The 22477-nt window shown below is 47.8% G+C and overlaps 1 protein-coding gene across 2 annotated transcripts; it reads left to right on the top strand.

Moving 5' to 3' along the window:
* The first annotated feature begins 441 nt into the window (after positions 1–441).
* LCK (LCK proto-oncogene, Src family tyrosine kinase) lies at positions 442–22477 on the top strand. 2 transcript variants are annotated; one of them, XM_081143565.1, is made up of 13 exons: positions 442–548; positions 12970–13079; positions 13388–13469; positions 13650–13740; positions 13980–14078; positions 14232–14335; positions 14714–14863; positions 15143–15295; positions 15450–15629; positions 17617–17693; positions 17776–17929; positions 18014–18145; positions 20438–22477. In XM_081143565.1, exons 2-13 carry the CDS (start codon positions 12975–12977, stop codon positions 20638–20640), a joined length of 1530 nt encoding a protein of 509 aa, XP_080999691.1. In that variant the 5' UTR covers positions 442–548; positions 12970–12974; the 3' UTR covers positions 20641–22477. The 2 variants fall into 2 exon arrangements, with proteins under 2 accessions (XP_080999691.1, XP_080999690.1); XM_081143564.1 differs by having other exon boundaries at positions 444–548; positions 12970–13091.

Raw genomic sequence — 22477 nt, forward strand, 5'->3', positions numbered from 1 at the left:
TCTGCTCTCCAACTACTTAACAGGGATGTTGGACTCTCCTCTGACTCGGAAGTGATGTTACCTCTGCCTCAGACTATAATGAAAGGGTCCTTCAGCTCTCAGACTGTGAGAGCAGTGCTTCTTGCCTTTCACTGACAAGCGAGTGTGTGTCTGCTTGCCCCTGCTCAGTGGGGTTTAAAGGCTGCCCTCTTGTCCAGGTGCATCCTGGAGGGCAGGAGGGAGATTCCATCAAATATCCTCCCTTCTCCTCCAAGTGCCACCCTCAAGGTGAGTCGGGCTAAGCCTGGAGGTGTACAGGACCCTCAGGGACTGAGGCGCAGGGGGCTATGGTGGCAGGAAGCTTGGGGTGCTGGAGGCTTGTGGTTGGGCTACTGGGGCCCGGTTGGCTGAGGAGCCCTCAGGAGGAGGCAGGAAGTCAGGGTGGGACGTGGGCGCGAGGAGTCAGGTGGTAGCTACAACGACGGCGAGGGGAGCTGAAACTGTCTGGGCAGTGAGGCTAGGCCAGGAGGATCATGTGAATGGGGCCAGAGGGCTCCTGGGCTGGACAGGTAAGGAGTCTTGGGAATAAGGGTGGAGGGGCTGTTTTGAGGGGCCTGATAGCAGGGGGCTGAAACTAGACACGGGGCCAGGCTGCCTGGGTATGCAGCAGCCCTGTAGGCTGGGGGACAGACGAACGTTGCTGGAGGTCATGTAGGAGGCATGCAGTGCAGCCAGATCACCTCTTTCCTGCGTAGTTGTTGGCTCTTGGTTCCGCGACACTGCCCACCGTCAGCCTCCACCTCACTGGGAGATCTGGGACATGGGCGGTCAGGTATTAAAAAGGCCTCCAGAAATCCCCAAGCCCAGTGCTCGCTTCAGTAGCACGTATACAAAAAAAAAAGAAAGAAACAGAAATCCCCAAGTCCAGTTCCTCATCCTGTGATGGATGAATCTCCTGACACCCAGAGAGGGCCAAGCACCCCCTCCCTGCAGGCCCTCAGTGAGAGGCACTGGCAGAGCCAGGTCTTGGGAAAGAGTGACAGTCTGGGCTGTGATCTCCCATGGAGTAGGGTAATGGACAGGCTTGAGTCAAGGGACCCTGGAATCCTTTTGGTTGTTGGAGCAGACCCCAGTGACAAGAATCTCCTGAGAGAGATCAGAGTCACCCAGAGCATTTGGGTGGATGTGAGTGAAGTGACCTTAGCCTCAGTGACCAGCATTGCTCGAGAGAGGGAGGAGTCTCACGCTGGGAGTGGTGGATATGTGAGGGCATATTTATCGTCTGGGCTGGGGCCTTCATCTGACCGGACGCTGGGAAGTTGGAGAGGAGAAAATGAGGAGAAAGGGGGAGAGGAAGGGCTATTTTTATTCCAGACAGGGGTACAATTGGCCCTGAGAGACTAACGTCTGAACTTCCATCTGGAAAGTTGCCATTCCTTCCTCTGCCAAATGTCACAGGACGTCCTCTTCTCTCCCTTCACCTGCTAGCTCCCGCTGTACCCCCCACCTCCCTCCCACACACAGAGACTGCATATGTAGGGCCAATTGGTCCTGTAGATTTCTGCTTCAAACCCTGGCAAGGTGGAGGCCCAGGAAGGCATAGTCAGCTAACTGTAACTGCCCACCCCCTCACCCACCATCTAACTCTCAGCCTTCAGTTTGTGGGGAGAGTCCCCACCTGCACCAGGCCTTCCAGGTTTCCCCTGCCATTGGAGTTTATCTTGACACACAATTTCCACCTAGTCAGCATGTCCCAACATTTCTCCTGTCCCCAGCTCTAAGGCCTGCAGACTTTTTTGGGGGCTCAGGAACAGGCTGGCTGTCCCTGCACTTCAGAGGAGCTCATCCACCCTGGACAGGCTTAAGCACTCCCCCAAGCCACCAATCCAGCCTGTGCTGAGAAATAACTCAGGGCTCAGGGTCAGAGGTTCTTCTCAAAGGGAAAAAGGGCCAAGTGATGGGGCAAAGGACAGGCTGAGGGTTCAGAGGATGGGCGAAGACATCCTTTAGGTGACCCGGAGGGCTTCCTGGAAGAGTTAAGACAGTTCTGAGGACAAAGGCCCATTTTGGAGAGTACCTAAAACATGAGGCCAAGGCCACTGTCCCTGGGATCTGTTCCTTGGGTACCATGAGAGCAAAGACCTCAGAGCAAAACCAAATGCAAGAAAGCTGATGCAAATGACATTCAGACGGAGGCAGACCCCAGGCACAATTCCAGTTCTTCCATTTTCTTGAACAAGTGGCTTCACCTCTCCAAACTCCAGTTTACTTACTTAAAAAGGCAATAATGAATCTCTACCTTATAGAGTGCTTGTGGGTAATCAAAGAGAAAATAATGACTATGATGTGCCATGGGTAGTCCTTGACACATAGTAGGTGCTTAACAGAGGTCCTCCTGCAAAGGGAGGGCTTTCCACACCCAGAATTACTCCCACTTAGCTCTTTGGCAAACCAGTGAACCACCTATTCCCTCACACTTGTGGTGTGGCTTTGCAAATGAGCTTGTTTCCTGTGTATAGTGGGTGTGAGAATTACAGGCTAAGCTACAGGTCTACTTTAGAGGAGGGTCCCCCACAGCTACACACACACACACACACACACACACACACACACACACACACCCTCCCTCCCTATCCCAAACACCATACATATCATTGAAAAATATATGTATGCATGTATGTTTAGAGGCAGAGGCAGGGACTACACATACAACATACGCTAAACCCTACAAGTCCATACGCACACCCACAAACTGATGGCTTAATTCGGTGAAAGTAATGCTGAGAGGAGCTGGTGTGTGGGTGGCATGGGGACGTGCAGGACCAAGATACAATCCAGGGGTGTGGCCTCCTCTAACAACCAACTTTAGTGTTGGTTTTAAAGTATCTGGAGCTCACCTTGGCCAGTTTGGCTCAGTGGTTTTAGAATCTCGGCCTGTGGACTGAAGGGTCCCCGATTTGACTCTGGCCAAGGGCACATACCTCAGCTGCAGGCACGATCCCCACAGGGCAACTGTGAGAGGCAACCAGTCGATGTGTCTCTCTCACATCGATGTTTCTCTCTCTCTCTTCCTCTCTCTCCCCCTTCCACTCTCTCTGAAAAGCAATGGAAAAAATATCCTCTGGTGAGGATTAAAAATAAATAAATAAATAAATAAACAAATAAATAAATAAATAAAGTATCTGGAGCTGCATTTCCATCGCTTGTTCTAAAGAACACTAGTTCCGGCCCGGGTGTGGCTCAGCGATTGTCAACCTAGGATCCAGGCGATCGAGGTTCGATTCCCGGTCAGGGCACATGCCCGGGTTGCGGGCTAGCCGATCAGTGACTCTCGTCATTGATGTTTCTATCTCTGTCTCTCCCTCTCCTTTCCTCTCTCTGAAATCAATAAAGATATATTTAAAAAAAAGAAAAAAAAAAGAACACTAGTTCCGTGAGGCAACTGCAAAGAAAAGGGTTCTGGGGCCAAAGCAACATGGCCTCAGCTACAAACTGTCCCGTATTAACTTCATGGTCAACGTGAGCTTATTAAAGCTCTGAAGTCCCTCCAGAGAGGGAGCCAGATTGATTTTGTCTAATCCAGTGTTTCCCAAACTTCCTTTTTTTCCAGTATCACCTCTTCCATGCCTGTACCTTTTGAGACAAGGAGAGGAATGGAAGGGCGGGCTGTAGAGCTGATCCTTCTCAAATGATCATGTCTCTTAGCAGAGTGTCTGCGTTGATGGTGGTTTTGTTGTTTTTTGTTTTTCAAGTACAAAATTAGCACAGTATAGAGGCATATTAAGAAGTACAAGAAATGTAGCTCCCTAGAATTCCTGGGGTGTGCTCACTGTGGACAATCTGGTGTGCACTCTTCCAGAATTTCCTTTGTACGGCTACTGAAAAGCCTTGTGGTTAGGAGCCTAGTCTCTGGAGGCAGGTAGACCCAGGCTTGAATCACCACTCCACCACTTATTTGTTTGTTATGAGGCTTCAGACAAATCGATTTACCCCATTTGGGCCTCAATTTTTGCATCTGTAAGATGGGGATAATAATAGCACTTACTTCGCTGGATAATTATGAGAATTACATGAAATCATGCAAATAAAAGCTTAGCACAGAGCCCCGCTTAAAAGAATCCCCTAAATATATACACATATTTAATGCAAATAGGTTTATACTCTACATTCTGTTCTGTAACTTCTTACCATGTTATATCTGGGACATCTTTCCATGTCCATACGTGGAGATCTACCCCACGTTTTTAAGTTTTAGCTAACCGTCGTTAACTTGGTAAGTGAGTAATGGTGGCGATTTTGAAATGCTATTTCCTGGCAAGTACTGCTGTTTTGGTTTGTCAGTGTTGTTGGGAGTCACTGACATTACCGATCAGTGAGCTGAAGACAGGGTTTTTGGCTTCCTGTGAAAATGGGGTAACCTGCCAGAGGGCCATGCACCTCAGTCACAGAGGGCAGGGCCAGGTGGATGGGAACCTCTCTGTTTGCTCACCTCATGTCCCTAGAGCTAGATCAGAGCTTGGCACATAAAAAATGCCAGTTAAATTTTTGTCAATAGGCTGGCAAATTAAGAAAATTGTGCCTGCCCGGGTTGGTGTGGCTCAGTTGGTTGAGTGCTGTCCCGTGCACCAAAAGGTTGCTGGTTAGATTCTCAGTAAGGGTGCATGCCCAGGTTTTGGATTCAGTTCTGGTCAGGGTGTGTACGGGAGGCAACTGACCAATGTTTCTCTCTCTCTTTATCCCTTCCCTTCTCTCTAAAACCAATAAAGCCATATTTTTTAAAAAAGGTAAAAGAAAAGAAAATTGTGACCCTAGCCAGTTTGGCTCAGTGGTTAGAGTGTCAGCCCATGGACTGAAGGGTCCCAGGTTTGATTCTGACCAAGGGCATGTACCTCAGTTGCAGGCTCGATCCCGGCCCTGGTTTGGGGCACGTGCAGGAGGAAACAAATCAATGTGTCTCTCTCACATTGATGTTTCTCTCTCTCTCTCTTTTCCACTCTCTGCAATGGGAAAAATATCCTCGGGTGAAGATTAAAAAAAAGAAAAGAAAATTGTGCCTCTTCTAACTCACTGACAGAAGCCTAAGCTCAAAATTGTCTCACAATACAGCATTTCCAAAAATATCGCCTGTGCACCATTGATGTAGGTGAATGATTTTAGGGGTAACGAATGGAGGTTTACAAATGTGAATTTATGTATTATATTATATGTTTGTTTTCATGTATGCTGATTTCTATTTATGGCTGGTGATGCTGATTTTCCATTTATGGTAGTAAAGTTTCATCTTAGATAAATATATTAAAGGAGGAAAGGTGGTCCATGAAAGCACCAAAAATGTCAAAGAAAAATTAAAATGATTCATAATTTTAGCCTGAACAATGTTTAGTGCTGTTGTGAAAAAATGCTCATGCTAGCCTCAAATAACCATTATTCTAATTTATTTAGTCCTTACCATGTGCCAAGCACCACACTAAGCACTTTATTATGTGGGATCATTTATATATCATATGTAATGCTCACAATATCCCTATAAGCAGGTCCTATTTTTATTCTCATTTTATAGATGAAGTCACTGAGGGAAGCTGGGAAAGATTTAGTAACCTGCCCAAAGACAATCTGCCAGTGAATGACTGGGAGGCCTTGGGATTAAACTTAGGTCACTATGACATGGACAAGGTGACCTAAGCCTCCATGACCTGTGGACTCCCAGAAAGTTTACTAAAGCAGCATGGGTTGTCAAGCTGTAAGTAAGGCTCCGTCCTGATAAAACCCCATAGCTCAAAATGCACACAGAGGTACACAAGGGAGGGGACTCACTACAAGGGATTACTAGGTACATATAAGCTACTAGTTGGAGGGCCTATAACAAAAATACCAGTGTTAGAATAATTGCTCAATAATTGCTCTATTGTTGCTCGTTTATGGCAACAATTAACTAGGAGAATCAGTTCATTCAAAAGTGGTATTATATCAAAAAGGAACACATGAGAAAAGAGGCAACTCAGGACACATCCCTGTTTTACCCAGTAGAATTTATTTACTATGCCTGCCAACCCTGATTCTTGAGTACTGTCATGAGGGTTCTGTGTGGGCAGCCAGAGCTAAAGCTCTTCATTGAACATTTGCAACTTTGCCAATAACCAAGTCTTGGCCAAAGAAAAAGGCCAAGAAAATGTTTGAAATTATTCTTGACAGATTTTGCCACAAGGCAGTCCAGAGTACAACAGTGGTTTGCAGTGAAATAGCCTGCCTGCTCTTTACATAAAGGATTAGCCCCAGAAACCTAGGCAAGAAGCTGGCACACATTTTGGACAGAACGTTTAGTAAATGAATAGGTTTACAGTTTAGGGGAGGAAAATTGTTGACTTTTTTTTTTTTAAAGAGGGCAAAACACATTCTAGGGCGAGCCAGGCCAGATAATATCTATGATCATGTCTACAGAGTTAATAAAAGTAAACGAGTTAGCAAGAATCAGAACTCATCATGATATGATTGCTAAACAAGCTTGGGATCAGAAAATCTAGTCCAGGACTTCCTGGGATATTTTATCAGCTCGACACAGTGTGAGTAGGGCCACTGTGTGTGTTGGGCCCTTCGCTGAGAGGGAAGAAGGGGTGAGGACTGAAATCCAGCCCTCACTCCACTCTTCAAATTTGTCTGTTTGTTTTTATTGGAGAGAGAGAAAGAAACATCATTGTGAGAGAAAAACATTGATCGGTTGCCTCTTGTACATGCACTGATTGGGGATCAAACTCACAACCTGGGTATGTGCCCTGACCGGAAATCGAACCCACCACCTTCTGGTGTACAAGTTGACACTCCAACCCACTGAACCACATCAGCAAGGCTCGATGTTTAAATTTTTTAACCCCAGGGAGGGGTGACCCTTCTAAGTGGCACCATGTGTTCTGTGGACCATGGACAGCCGTGAGTTTGACTGAGAACACCCTAGTCAGAGGAGGTCTAGAATCTACAAAATTCCTACTATTGACCTTGAAATCCTGAGTTGGGACAAGAGAGTGACCTGTTTCATTCACCCCAGAATCTGCCCTCATTGCTGGTTCTGAAAGCCCTGGGGATTTCTTGGAATTTATTTTTCTTTTTTTTTTCAGACAATGAGAAATTTATATTAAGCTTTAATTTTGATTTTCTTTTTACTGACCTCATTTATTAACCTGGTTATATCATTTTCATTTTGGTTACTCAGCAATCTCTGTCAAACAAAGACCAGAAGAATGGGACACACATTTTATATAAATAGATATATGTGTGTAAGAAAGACCTCACAATTACACAGGGACAGGCACAAGCCATACATACCCCTATTTTGTATACAGCCATCTGCATACACTGACTCATACACACCCATGGCTATGCACACATTAGCACAATGCTCACTGAATTATATGCCCCCATATGCACAGACTTGCATTCACCAGTCAGGTAAGTGTACACTCAGAAACATGCATTCTAGGTAGAGGGAGAAGTGTCTTAGAGAGAAAGGACTTTGTTAACAGCACAATTATTACATTTTTGATGCAGAGGAGATCCAATCCTGTCAGACCTGCCTCCCTGCCCATTTTTTCTGTGACCTTTCAGGATCGCCCACCCTCTTTAGACTTCTCAAGGAATGAGGGTAGAGGAGAGTACCTTGATAAAGGAGACCAGGGCCTGATTTGAGTTTCATCTCTGCCAAGAGTCCCCATGTGCTATTGGGAAAATTACTTAACTTCTCTGATCCCCTAGCTTCTCCATCTTTAAAATGAGGCTGGTGATTTATATTAGTGCTTCTAAACTCTTCCCTTCCAAGGACTGACTCCTTTGCCTTTCCCCTATTGTACCTTTTACCCTCCACCACCACCACCAACACTACACACCCATGGATCTCATGATTTGAAGTTTTTGCCGTTAAACTACCTCATTTAGGTACTAATTTTCTTGTTTTCTAGTTCAAATTTTAATCACACACTTAACTAAGTCTGCACTAAAGAAACAATAATACAATTTGTCAAACTAAGAAATAAATTCTAATACAATTTCCCTTCAGATTTTTTAAATACTAAAATAATCTACAGGCTTCCAACATTATCCTGGTACCTCCTAGGAGCATGTCGCTCCCAGTGGCTCTACGCTGGGAGCCACTCACCAAAATAATCTCTGACATTGACAGGTCCTAGAGTCTTCTGATCACTGCCAGGCCCTACACTCCAAAGCTCACCTTTGGTAGAGAGCAGGGTCTGCTATCTGTGGCTGGAGGGCTTCAGGAGCACAAAACAAGCCACAGAGGAAACACTAGGGGTCAGATACTGGCAGAGTTGCAGAGTTCCTTTTGGCTTAATTTAACACAACTTGACTTTTCCCACTCATGGCCCCGGTCTTTAGGGATGTCAGGTCCTCTCTGGTAGGCCCAGATTCAGTCCAGGATCAGGTCCTACCTGCGTGATCTCCTGAACCCAAGCCCAAGGCCTTGTAGCTCCTTTTCCCTCCCCAGGTGGCCTCAGCCTGGACCAGGTACCCACTTCCGGCTCTATGATCTCCAGCTAAATTCCTTTTGCCCTTCTACTGGCCTCTCCTCACTGCCTCACCCTAGTTCATCCCTTCTTTTCAAACCCAAATTTTTCTCATCTTTCTCTTACCCTTTCCCAAAGCCTCCAAGAATGTCAGGCCTGGAAGGGACCTTACCGATCTCAGTCCACACGCCATCTGATGTTGGCGTTCTCACTACAATATAAGCAACCTGTGGTTTTCCAAGACCTTTTTGAGTATCACAAACAACAGGATGCTCACAACCCTCCTAGATAGCTCAGCTCATCTTAGGCTGGCTTCAGGTTGTCATAGTCCTTTTCTGGAGGCTTTTGCTACTAATCAGTTCCTGGCCATAATAAAAGTAGCAGTCAAAAAGCCATTTGCAACCACAGATGGGTAAACTGTGGCTGAGCAGGATTTTTCAAATGTCTATCCCCCGCCCTCCAGGACTCCTAACAGTAGGGGGAAGAGTTAATGGCTTGATTTGGCTTAAAATTCCATATATATTTTGCATTTTTCTCTATAATAGATCTGGGTTTATTTAACTATATGAAGAAGGTCAAGGAAGATGCTCTGGAAAGATGCACGCAGGTGACTCTGGTACCTATGAGAACTTAAGAGTATATCAGTTTAAGAAACAGAGACTTGAAGTAAAGAGGATTCCTTACCAATATTGTCATCCCATCCGCCAAAGCAGGTATTGGTGAGGCAGAATGGGCACTGGTGGAAGTCTTTCTAAGCTCTAAACTAAGCTAACATTCATGTAAGCTTATGAGAAAACTTATGATCCTCATTTAACAGAAAAGGTAAAGGGAGGCTTAGGAAGAATGATTTCGGCAAATCACACAGTAAATGTCAGAACCAGGATTTGAACTTAGGTGTCTCTGACTGTAGGCCTGTCCTTGAGTCTTTTTATTTATTTATTTTTAATTGCAGTATAGCCCTGGCTGGTGTGGCTCACTTGATAGGAGCATCCTCCTGTACACCAAAAGGTGGCAGGTTCGATTTCTGGTCAGGACACATAACCAGGTTGTGGGTTTGGCCCCTGGTCTGGGCTCGTTTGGGAGCCGATCCATGTTTCTCCTTCACATCAATGTTTCTCCCTCTCTCTCCCTCTCTCTCTCCCTCCCTCCCTCTCCTAAATCAATTTTAAAAAAATCAAGGTATAGCTTGGCCGGCATGGCTCAGTGGTTGAGCATCAACCTGGGATCCAGGAGATGCAGTTCAATTCCCGGTCAGGGCACATGCTGAGTGAGGTTGCAGGCCTGATCCCCAGCAGAGGGTGTGCAGGAGGCAGCCGATCAATGACTCTCTCATCATTGATGTTTCTGTCTCTCTCCCTCTCCCTTCCTCTCTCTGAAATCAATAAAGATATATATTTTTTAAAGTTGAGGTATAATTGACATATGTCCTTAACTCTTTTTAAAATTTTTTAAAAATCCTTACCCAAGGATGTATTTTTTTCATTGCTTTTGAGAGAGAGTGAAAGGTAGATAGGTAGATGATAGATAGATGATGATAGATGATAGATGATTGACAGATAGATAGATGATAGATAGATAGATAGATGATAGATAGATAGATAGATAGATAGATAGATAGATAGATAGATAGATGATAGGTAGGTAGATAGATAGATAGATAGATAGATAGATAGATAGATAGATAGATAGATAGATGAGAGACACATCGATTGGTTGCCTCCCGCATGCCCCCGACCGGGACCGGGGATCGATCGTGCAACCGAGGTATGTGTCCTTGGCTAGAATCAAACCCAGGCCGAAGCTCTAACCACTGAACCATACTGGCTAGGGCTGTTCTTAAGTCTTGCTAACTCAAACCTCCACTGCTCCCATTTCCATTGGGGCCCAGCATGGATTAGCAACTCTGGCTTTGTTCTAATAAGTTGTGTGAGTTTAAGTAGGCCTCTCTAGGCATTGGTTTAGTCACCTAACATCAGAAATTAGACTTGGTGGTTGCTAATACCTTTGGAGATGGGGAATCTGCGCATTAATTTTTTTTAAAATTTTTTAATTTTTCAATCACAGTTGACATTCAATATTTTATTAGTTCCAGGTGTACAACATAGTGGTTAGACATTTATATAACTTACAAAGTGATCCCCCTAATAAGTATAGTACCCACCTGGCACCATACATAGTTGTTACAATATTATTGCCTACATTCCCTATGCTATACTTTACAACCCAGTAGCTATTTTATAACTGCCAATCTGAACTTCTTAATCCCTTCACCTTTTTTACCCAGCCCCTCGACTGCCCTTCCACTCGGCAACCATCAGTTCTCGGTATCTATGAGTTAGTTTCTGTTTTATTTATTTATTCTGTTCTGTAGATTCCACATATAAGTGAAATCATATGGTATTTGTCTTTCTCTGTCTAACTTACTTCACTTAGCATAATATTCTCCAGGTCTATCCATATTGTTACAAATGCTAAGAGTTCATTATTTTTTATGGCAGAGTAATATTTTGTTGTATATACATATATACCACATCTTCTTTATCCAATTGTCTATTGATGGACACTTAGGTTGCTTCCAAATTGTGGCTTTTATATATGAAATGACCTTCTTTGTCTCTTGTTATAGCTTTAGTTTTAAAGCCTATTTTGTCTGATATAAATATTGCTCCCCCGGCTTTTTTTTTTTTTTAATTTCCATTTGCATGAAATATCTTTTTCTATCCCTTTACTTTCAGTCTGCGTGTGTCTTTCCATCTAAAGTGGGTGTCTTGTTGGCAGCATATGTATGGGTCTTGTTTTCTTATCCATTCAGCAACCCTATGTCATTTGATTAGATTTAATTCATTTACATTTAAAGTAATTGTTGATAGGTATGTAGGTATTGCCATTTTATTATTCATATTTTTAATCTTTTTAAATCTTCTTCTTAAAGAAGTCCCTTTAATGTTTTTTATATTACTGGTTTGGTGGTGATGAAGTGTTTAGCTTTTTCTCATCTGGGAGGGAATCTGTGCATTAACCCTCCACATACCAATCAACATTTTTTTAAAATTAATTAATTAATTAATTTATTTATTTATTTTAGAGAAAGAGGAAGAGGGCCGGGAGGGGAGGGGGTTGTTCCACTTATTTATGCATTCATTAGTTGACTCTTGTATGTGCCCTGACCAGGGATCAAACTCACAATCTTGGTGTATTGAGACAATGTTTTAACCAACTGAGCTACCTGGCCTGGGTAGTTTATTAATGACAACTAGTTCTGGATGCTGGGGCATTCAACAAATAAAGAACAGGTTCTGTTCTTAAGGAATTTTCCCCATCTTATCAAGAGGATGGAAGAGGCAGTGGGATTGACACATAAATCAGTCTAGGGATGGCACTTAATGCCTAAGTTGATGATTGTGGTCTGAGTAGACTTGTAGAAGCAAAGAGCGTTGGGAAGGCTTCACAGAGCAGGTGATATTTGAGCGGAGCCTTGAAGGCTGAGCTCAATAGATGAACAAAAAGAGAGCATTCCAAGGCAGGAGAATAACATGGACAAAGACATGGAGGAAGAAAATAGTGTGGGGTGTTTGGGAGAGACAAGTGTAGTTTGAAACACAGGCTGTGTGAGTGCATAGGTGGGGATGCTTGTGTATGTGTGTTTGTAACAGAATAGACTGAGGAGGTGAATTTGATCTTGATATTAAAGGGTCTCGAATGCCTGGTAAATTAAACTTTATCTGAGGACTAGTGCTTTCCAAGCAGTTCTGAGGAGCAGCCCAGGGAAGGAGGTGTCTCAGGGACTCCCACGGGCTTCAGAGAGAGGCCCCACTCCACTTCAGGCAGAACAGATCCTTTTTTACCTGCTTTATCTATGGGGTTCTGCTTGATTTCATCTGACAAAAAGTTTCCACTGCTAAAGCAAGCAAACAAATAAAAAAGTTACAGCCAATAGGGTCACTGAAGGATTTTCTGCTGGGGAGGAGAAGAAAGAACCCTCTAAAGGAGACTTTGTGTATGGGAGGGGTGAGGGGGCAGAGACCTGATGGCTGGCTTTGGGAGCAGGAGTCTTTTATTCAGCTACCTGGGCGGATCAAAACCTAGGTCTCCCCCAGGGTTTGGAAGAAGTGTGTGATCTCTAGCAGGTAGTCCCCCAACGTGGGGGATGGGCAGAGAGAGTGTGGGTGGGGGAGAAGCAGGAAGCGGGCAACTAGACTAACAAAGGTGCCTGTGTCAGTTTGCCCATCCCAGGTGGGAGGGTGGGGCCTAGGGCTCAGCGAGGGGCCTGAGTAACTTTACTTGTGGCATGGGGGCTCAGAGGGAGCATCAGTCAGTAGCTAGGGCCCCATTTCAGCTTTTCTATGGCTGGTGAATGAGTGCCTGGGGAGGAGGGCTGACAACTCAGGTACTTCTGGAAGTTTTCAGGGCTAAGCCCCAGCATGCCTGATGTCAGGTGAGTAGATCTTGGGGGAGCCCCTTAAGCTCCTCTCCATTTCCCCAGGGACCATGGGCTGTGGCTGCAGCTCAAACCCTGAAGATGACTGGATGGAAAACATCGATGTATGTGAGAACTGCCATTACCCCATAGTCCCACTGGATGGCAAGGCTCTGGTAAGAGGCAAGGTATGAGGCTTGGTGAGGGAGCTGGGTGGAGTACACAACTCAGAAAACAAAATGGACCACTACTATAGGTCCTTGAAATAACAGAGCGGCCCTTTCCCCTGAAATACAAAAAAGAAAAGAGGCCCAGAGAAGGGAAGGGACTCTTCTAAGGTCACACAGCAAGTAGTTGGCAAATTCAGGATTAAGAAGACCCAGCTAGGCTGGAGAAGTGAAGGAGAGCAGAGCGGTGGGGAGCGGAGCCAGGGTCTGACCCAGCCTCCTGCTGTCTGACCTCACTCTCATCCCCTACCCTACAGCTGCCCATCCGGAATGGCTCTGAGGTGCGGGATCCACTGGTCACCTACCAGGACACCAACCCCCCAGCTTCCCCACTGCAAGGTGACCTCAACCAGCAGGCTTGTGGATCCTTGGCTGTTGTTCTCCATCTCCTTCCCATCTGCCGTCTACTCTGTCCTGCCTCTCTCGCCCCCAGGCTTGTGCTCTGCCCTGTAACTCCAGAGCTCCATGCTCCCAGTCTGTTTCAGGCTGGTTCTCCCTGACACCCCCTTGTCTTTACAGACAACCTGGTTATCGCCCTGCACAGCTATGAGCCCTCTCACGATGGAGACCTGGGCTTCGAGAAGGGTGAACAGCTCCGTATCCTGGAGCAGTGAGTGCCCCCTCTATGCCACCCATCCTTGCTCTGTGGGAGTGAGGGGGTGAGGGAGCGGGGATCCCCAGTACCGCAGCCCTCCTGCAGGCCCTGACTGGCTTGCAGTAGGCACCCTTGGGACAAAATGAAAGGCTGGAGAGTGCGGAGCTGGAGGGCGGTGTGGCCTGTATAACTGGGGCTCTGGAGGGAGGGTTTCCAAGGCTGAGCAGGCCCCGCTGACCACGGCTGTTGCTCAGGAACGGCGAGTGGTGGAAGGCGCAGTCCCTGACCACAGGCCAGGAAGGTTTCATTCCCTTCAACTTCGTGGCCAAAGCAAACAGCCTGGAGCCCGAACCGTGAGTGGGGACTCGTCGTGGGGATGGGTGGGAGCAAGCAGATCTAGGGACCCCGGAGCAGAGGAGCGCTGCTAGGGGGTGATGGTGAATGCTCGAGGGTGATGGAGGAAGCACCTTCCAGCAGACGACGGCTTTCGCTTCTGCCTTGCGCAGCTGGTTCTTCAAAAACCTGAGCCGCAAGGATGCTGAACGGCAGCTGCTGGCCCCCGGGAACACGCACGGCTCCTTCCTGATCCGGGAGAGCGAGAGCACCGCGGGTGAGGGGCCTCGGGGGCGGGGCCGCGGGTGAGGGGCCGCGGGGGCGGGGCCGCGGGTGAGGGGCCTCGGGGGCGGGGTCTCGGGGGCGGGGCCGCGGGTGAGGGGCCGCGGGTGAGGGGCCTCGGGTGAGGGGCCTCGGGGGCGGGGCCGCGGGTGAGGGGCCGCGGGGGCGGGGCCGCGGGTGAGGGGCCTCGGGTGAGGGGCCTCGGGGGCGGGGCCGCGGGTGAGGGGCCGCGGGGGCGGGGCCGCGGGGGCAGCCCGGGCGCCGAGGTGCGGGCCAGGTGCGCCCCTGGGGAGCGGCGCGGCGGAGGCGGTGCCACTGGCAGTAGGCCACCCCTCTCCCTCTTTCGCGTCCGTTTACCCATTCTTTTATTCAGGATCGTTTTCCCTGTCCGTGCGGGACTTCGACCAGAACCAGGGAGAGGTGGTGAAACATTACAAGATCCGTAACCTGGACAAAGGAGGCTTCTACATCTCCCCCCGCATCACGTTCCCCGGCCTGCACGAGCTGGTCCGCCATTACACCAGTGAGCGCAGCGGTCGCCCCTCAGGCGTGGGCCTGAGGCTCCTTCCCCTGTGCCCCATCGGCCTGCCCCCCCCAAGTCCCTCTGGGGGTACCCTCTGCCCAGCACTAAGTAGGCGCCTTCATCCCCGCCAGGGGGTGAGGTGCTGGACCCTATAGCCGCAGGTGTCCCACACCTCCCCTGCCAGTCCAGTTCCCGAGACGGGACCTGGTGAAGAGGGGCCTGGGCGGGTACTCGAGTCCCGCCGTGTTCACCGCTCTGCTCCCTCCCTTGTCCTCGCAGATGCTCAGGACGGGCTGTGCACGCGGCTGAGCCGCCCCTGCCAGACCCAGAAGCCCCAGAAACCGTGGTGGGAGGACGAGTGGGAGGTTCCCCGGGAGACGCTGAAGCTCGTGGAGCGGCTGGGGGCTGGCCAGTTCGGGGAGGTGTGGATGGGTGAGTGCGACCCTCCAGGGCTACCGTGGGGAGGGAGGGGGGAAGTTTGCTGAGGTGGGGGGAGGGGAGACGTCTGCTGAGGTGGGGAGGGTCCCGCGACAGCCTGGGTGCCGCCAGGCTCCGAGCGACTTCCTCCATCCCCTCCCCACTCCAGGGTACTACAACGGGCACACAAAGGTGGCAGTGAAGAGCCTGAAGCAGGGCAGCATGTCCCCCGACGCCTTCCTGGCCGAGGCCAACCTCATGAAGCAGTTGCAACACCAGCGGCTGGTCCGGCTCTACGCGGTGGTCACTCAGGAGCCCATCTACATCATCACCGAATACATGGAGAACGGTGGGCGCCGCCGCCGCGCGCGGCCGCTGGGGGGCGCTGCCGTCCCCCCGCTCCTGCTAGAGGGCGGAGGAGACTTGCTTTTTTTCCTGGCTCGGCGCTGAAAGTTGCTAGAGTTTTCCTGGGCACCTAAAGACTCACCTCCTCGGGCAAGAAGAGAGTGTGTCCTCCGAGCCCATCTGCGAGCCCAGCCTAAGGTGGCAGGCTCTGGAAGAGCCTTCAGCCCCGATCTTCCCTGACCTGCAGTTCCATTTGCCTTCTTCAAAGCCCTACCTTGATCTAAAGATGCTTGTTCTCAGGAAATCAGTGGGTCCCTAGTCCCATTTCTTTCCCTTGTGCCCGAGTCTTGGGAGGCCAGATCTGCCCCAAAGCCCTTGTTTTTAGTTCTGGGCGAGCTCTTCCCCCTCTCTTGGTCTGCTTTTGGACAGAGTAAGAGTCCCAGAAGGTAAATACGAATTTCCAGGCCCAGTTTTGCCACTGATTTGCTCTGACACAGGCCAAGTTCCTGATCTGCATCTGCTGCTCAGTTTCCTTAAGAATAACCACAAAAATCTAATCGGTTCACCCAGAAATAATATAGAGAAGTTATTAAGGTCTCTAGAGTCTGACTGCTTGAGTTAGAATTCTGGCTTCACTGGGACTGAAGGGTCGCAGATTTGATTCCAGCCCTGGTCTCAGCGCTTGCAACCAATCAATGTCTCTGTCATCTGTTTCTCTCTCTCTCTCCCCCTCCAGTCTCTCTGAAAAGCAATAGACAAAATATCCTCTGGCGAGGATTTAAAAAAAAAAAATTCTGGCTTCACAATTGTGTGGCCTTGAGCTCATCACTTCCCTTCTCTCTGCCATGGTGTCCTCATCTGTAAAATGGCAGTTATAACGCAATAGTACCTTTCTCGTAGGTTTTTATGGAGATGAAAGAGTTAATGCATACAGAGCAGTTAGAACAGTGCCTGCCCTGTATTAATTGCTCAGTAAGTTTGTTATCTGGCTCTTACTCTTTGGGAATACGAGATCTCTCCCTCTTTCAGGAAGGGAAAAGAGCTGTGCATTGGCTAATAGATTATGGAAATGGCAAATAGGTTTTATCATATGAACCAACTTTAATTGGTAGTTGCTTGGAGTTCTGTGTTGAGGATTCTGAGGCTTATTGAAAGTGAGTGCTAGGATTGATTAGCGGCATCTGCCATGGACTCGGAGGAATGGCAGTATATGTCACATATTTGCTGCATCTACGTGAGGCCTTTATCTTTGGTGACTAAACACTCACCGTGGGGACACTCAGGTTGCTGTCATTGCACAGGGTTTTAATCTCTTGAGAAGAGACCGCAGTCACTTTTTAATGCATTCAGCACACATTTATTGCTGCTTACTTTGGACTGGACACTGGAAACGGGTGAACAAAACAAGGTGCCTGCTATCAGGAAAATCTCATTTTAGTTATGCACACTAGGAAAACCAGTTTATGACACACAGAAGTTCTCGCATCCCACAGGGAATGTAGATGATGATGTAATTTATTATGTCTAGTAGGATCTAGAAAAGCTTCCTAGAGGAATAGTCTAGCTGGGCCATGAAAGAAAAGTAGAATTTTTATCAAGCAGAGATGGGACAAAGAGACTTTGGGGTAAGAGCTCAGTGTTCTATGTGAAAAATGTTGAAATTGTCTAGGACTGGTGGAATAAAAAGCAGGAGTAGGGGGAAGAGAAGAAACTACAAAGTGGACAATGCAGGGCTTTGGATATCTGGCTGAGTAGTTTGGCCTCTACCACATTGGTGACAAAAAGCTTACAGATCCTTTTAAGAATGCCCCATTCTAATCCCCGGGGAAAAACCTTCACATATCCCAGGTATCCTCACTCTGAACACACACTCCTCCATTTTCGGCCCTAACTCTTCCTTTAGGATCCCCACTACACACAATTAGGGGAGAAGGATCCGGGAGCTCCCCCCTGGGACAACTTGGATGAGAAACTCTTGCTTCTGCCCACAGGGAGCCTGGTGGATTTTCTCAAGACCTCTGCAGGCATCAAGCTGACCATCAACAAACTCTTGGATATGGCAGCCCAAGTAAGGAGACATGGGAGGATTGGGCACGGGCACAGGGTAAGGATGTCTGGCCCATGACTGCTGACCTATACCTGACCTGCAGATTGCAGAGGGCATGGCGTTTATTGAAGAGCGAAATTATATCCACCGTGACCTGAGGGCTGCCAACATCCTGGTGTCTGACACCCTGAGCTGCAAGATCGCAGACTTTGGCCTCGCACGCCTCATTGAGGACAACGAGTACACAGCCAGGGAGGGTAGGTGTGGGATATAAGAGAAGTCTTGGGCCTATAGGGTCTGGCCAAGCAGACCCAGGTGACCTCACTTTTCCTCCCGCCCAGGGGCCAAGTTTCCCATTAAGTGGACAGCACCAGAAGCCATTAACTATGGGACCTTCACCATCAAGTCGGACGTGTGGTCTTTCGGGATCCTGCTAACGGAGATTGTTACCCATGGCCGCATCCCTTACCCAGGTCAGGGTCCAAAGCGGGAACTAAAAAGGGTGATGGGGAAGGGCAGCAAAATCCGTCTTTCTGCTCACTTCTTCCCAGACTCAGAATCTGAAAACTTTCTAGCTGCTTTCCCTCCATTTTCTGAGATGTGACTCCAATATCCCCAGTGAGGTACCACATCAACCATGGCTGGCTCCCATCTCTGTCTCTGGATCTATCTCTCTCCCGTTAATAATCCTAGTTCTTCTCTTTAGTTCTGACACAGGCAGCCTAGTATGGGTGAAAAGGATCTGGCCTGAGAGACAAGAGGCCTGCCTTTCATTACCAGATCTGCCATGATACATACTAACTTTCTGTTTGATCAGATCATTCCTTCTTTTCCCATCTGTAAAATGTAAGGTTAGAATATTACCTGGCTCATATTAAGCACTCAAGAGTGTTAGGTTTTGTTATTAATCAAGTGACTTTGGACAGATGACTTCACCTCTCTGAGCCTGTTTCCTGATATGAAAAACAGGACTATTTGTGCAAGAGCTTGACTTATAATAGGTGTTCACTAAACACTGACTTCCCTTCCCTCTGAAGCATTCTGTCTAAAGAGTAAGAGACACATGTAAGTAACTAATTCCCACCCTCTCCCACCCCTCTTACCTCCTGGACAAAGTCCTTTACCCCTGAATTCAGCCAAGACAGGGATGGAATTTTTTGAAAGGAACTTGCTAGGAAACTGGGGAAAGGAAGTGGAACACAAAGACAGGGCACGGAGGTCATGGAGCACAGTCACCGGGTTTGTAGAAGCTTCTCACATCCCGAGAGCAGTGTGCACAGAACTTTGCTCTTAGGAAGGCAAAGGCACCTTAGAATCAGGTGAGAGCCTGAAGGATTTCCCTGCCCTGGACTTGCCCCATCACAGAATCCAGGGAGAGTGCTGGGGCTAGAAGTCTACTCTAGTCATCCTGCCAAGGACCCTCACTGCTCCTCCACTGTGCCCACAGAAGTGAATCCATAGAGAATATCTCTGTTAGAAGAAAAAAAGCATTGAAAACATGATGATAAATGGCAGCTGACATGTGGCTTCAGGGTCAGGGAGACAATGGGGACCTGGGTGAACTTGCATCTGCCCCAGCAGATGGTTGCCCTTAAGATACCAGGGCCAAAAAAAACAGATTTTGTGGTGGTGTTTTTTTCCCAAGAGAAGCCAAAACTTGCAGCTTTAGAAAAATTTGCCCATTTCCAAAATTTGGCAATTGAGTCAAATTGTTTAAAAACACTATAGAAGCCAAACCAAAGTATGTCTATAGACTATATTTAGGCTGGATTTAGCCTATGGGTTCAAAGCCTTGGCTCTAGCCTTGGGTGTTAGTTCCATGGCCTATGTCCTCCAATGTGCTAATTTTGAAATGTGAGGGATCCATAGCCGGAGGCCTCCCAGGGACAAGGCCTGAGCAAGAGCGTGTCTATTGAGCAGGGTTCATTCCCAAGCTTTGCAAGAGCAAAACTTCTATTTTGCCAGGACCCTGTAAGGGTTTAGTATTTGGGAACTGCCTGTCACAGTCTCCTCTCAGAAGACTGAAGGAGAAATAGAGGCCACATGGGAAATTTAGAAACAGGCATCTGTCTTTGTCATGATCATGCAGTTCTCCAGATCAGGTCCTCTAGAGCTCCACATGCTAGGAGCCTGCCAGATGGGCCAGGACCAGCACAAAGGGAGGGAACTGGCCCCAAAATGATTTCATGATTTCATCTGGGTCATAGAAGGACCTGGTAGATTTCTGCCCCATGCAGAGTCTGCTTTGCTGGGGCCCAGAGTCCATCTGGCTTCCTGATGTAGCATCTCTTGTGCCTGGTCCCAAAGCTAGAGAGGCCTCACCGTTGAGGTGGCTGTGGGCTCCCATCCTGCCCTGGGCCCTGACCGCCATGTGCTTCCCCATCAGATAACAATAATCACAAGTGTTATTTATGCAGTTTCTCCTCCCCAGGCTCTTTATATGCATTATCTCATTCAGTCCTCATAAGAACTCTGTGAGGTAGGAGCTACTATTTGTTCTGTTTTCCAAATGAGAAAGCTGAGGCTCAAAACATTGAGGTGGCTTCCAAGGTCTCACAGCCAACAGGTGTGTGGTGTTGTCTAAACCATAGCAGATACTCCAAGGGGCACAACTGACACTTAGCAGGTGCCTATACTGTTGATGAAGACCAAGATCCTTTTGGATTGGTGCTCACACCGTAACAGTTAAACATTCTGAACATTGCCCCTGCCTGTGGGTTTCCAAAACCTGGAGCCTTGATGTTTTTTCTCCCATCAACCTCCAGGGATGACCAATCCTGAGGTGATTCAGAACCTGGAGCGAGGCTACCGCATGGTGCGACCTGACAATTGTCCAGAGGAGCTGTACCACCTCATGATGCTGTGCTGGAAGGAGCGCCCAGAGGACCGACCTACCTTTGACTACCTGCGCAGCGTGCTGGAGGACTTCTTCACAGCCACGGAGGGCCAGTACCAGCCCCAGCCCTGAGAGCCCCAGCTGGGCCTGGAGCCCTGCCCTCATCTAGCCAACCTGGCTGGGGAGAAGCAGTTTTTGTGCCATACCCATGTGGCCTATGCACATATGGACACTGCATGTGGATCTTACCCACATGTGACACATATGCCTCTTATGTTTTATACACCAGTTCTTTAGTTGTGTGGGTTCTGCATGTGTCTCATACATGTACAGCCTGTGCATATATGTCTTGGACACCTGTCCAAGCTATCCCTTTCTGGGCCCTCCCACTTCCTGAGACCACTTGAGAAAGGAGAGAGGCCTGCGATCGACACCAACTTCTGCCTGCCCCCTTTTCCTTTCCCCCGATCAACAAGAAGCTCCTTGAGGAGGGGACCTTATCTAATACCTCTGTGTGCTCCTCTTTGGTGCCTGGCACACATCAGGAGCTCAATAAATGTTTGTTTGTTGATGATGAAGATTGAGCATTTCTCTGCTCTGCACTCCCATTTCTTCTTCCCTGTGAGGGGAGAGTGGGGGTTCAGAAGATGATAACCATGAATTGGGGTGAAAGATGGAATGAGAGGATGTCTGAACTTTTTCCAGCTCTGCTGATGCTGAGGGCCAGGAGGAGGTCCCTATGCTTTCCTGTCTGGGCTCTTTGAATCCTTTTAGACCCCTGCCCCAAAGGATTCAGGGGCAACCCCTATTCAGAACCTCTTAGGGAGTAGATGTGTCCCAGGACCCTCCCCCTCCCATTATATAAGGGCAATAGCGTTTTTTACAGCCATTAATTCAAGGACTATATTTGGTCTCAGATATGTTTTGGTTCACCTTCAAGATGTTTTAAAATATTGAGCTAATTCACTCATTTAACCAATATTTTTTGAACATCTATTGTGTGTGTCAGGCACAGTTCTGGGTTCATAGGATATACAGTAGATAAAACAAAGTCTGCCCTTGTGGAGCTTACATTCTAGTAAGGGAAGACACAATGAACATCACAAAGAAGTAAATGATATGGTATGCTACAGGGCAATGAGTGCTAAGGGGAAAATAGAGCAGGACAAGGGGATTTAGGAATGTCATGCTTGGGGAGCTTGGCATTTGAGGGTGGTTTGGGAAGGCTTCATTGAGAAGGTGACTGAGCAAAGATTTGAAGGAGGTAAGTGGGTGAGTCACTTGTGGGGGAGGAGTTGGTTGGATATCAGGAACAGCCTGAGGCAGAAGCTTGCCTGGCCAGCTTGGAGACATAATGGCTGCTTGAGGGCGGGGAATAGGTCCTCTGGGGCCCTGGGGCATTTGCAGGAGCCATTTTGAGGAAACTTTACAAGAATTTCTGCAGGGCCATGACGTGATCTTACATTTTTAAAGGATGGCTCTTATTGCCCTCTTGATAATAGACCGAGTTAGCAGTCAATTTATAAAACTGAGGAGATTTGCCCTGGCCAGGTGGCCCAGTTGGTTAGAGCAACGTCCTGATAAGCCAAGGTTGCAGGTTCAATCCTCAGTCAGGGCACATACGAGAAGCGACTAATGAATGCATAAATAAGGGGAACAACAAATTGATGTTTCTCTCTCCTTTCCTCTCTCTCTCTAAAATAAATACATAAATAAAGCTGAGGAGAGTTTGCATAAAACTCTAGATATCTGCTTCTCTTTTTTATTTTTAAAAAGGAAGATTTGGTTCCCTTGGTTTTATCTATCCTCATGGAGCTGAGTAGGGGCCACCCTCTTCAGGTGGGGCATCAGTCCTCCCTTTGCCAGAGTCCCCTCCACTCCCTACTTCTCCCAGACAATGAAACGGTCTGTAGCTTTTTGTCATCATATTTGAGCTGTTGTTCTTATAATAAAGAGAAAAATGAAATGG

This window comes from Miniopterus schreibersii, assembly GCF_964146895.1.
Source record: "Miniopterus schreibersii genome assembly, chromosome: 8".
NCBI lineage: Eukaryota > Metazoa > Chordata > Mammalia > Chiroptera > Miniopteridae > Miniopterus > Miniopterus schreibersii.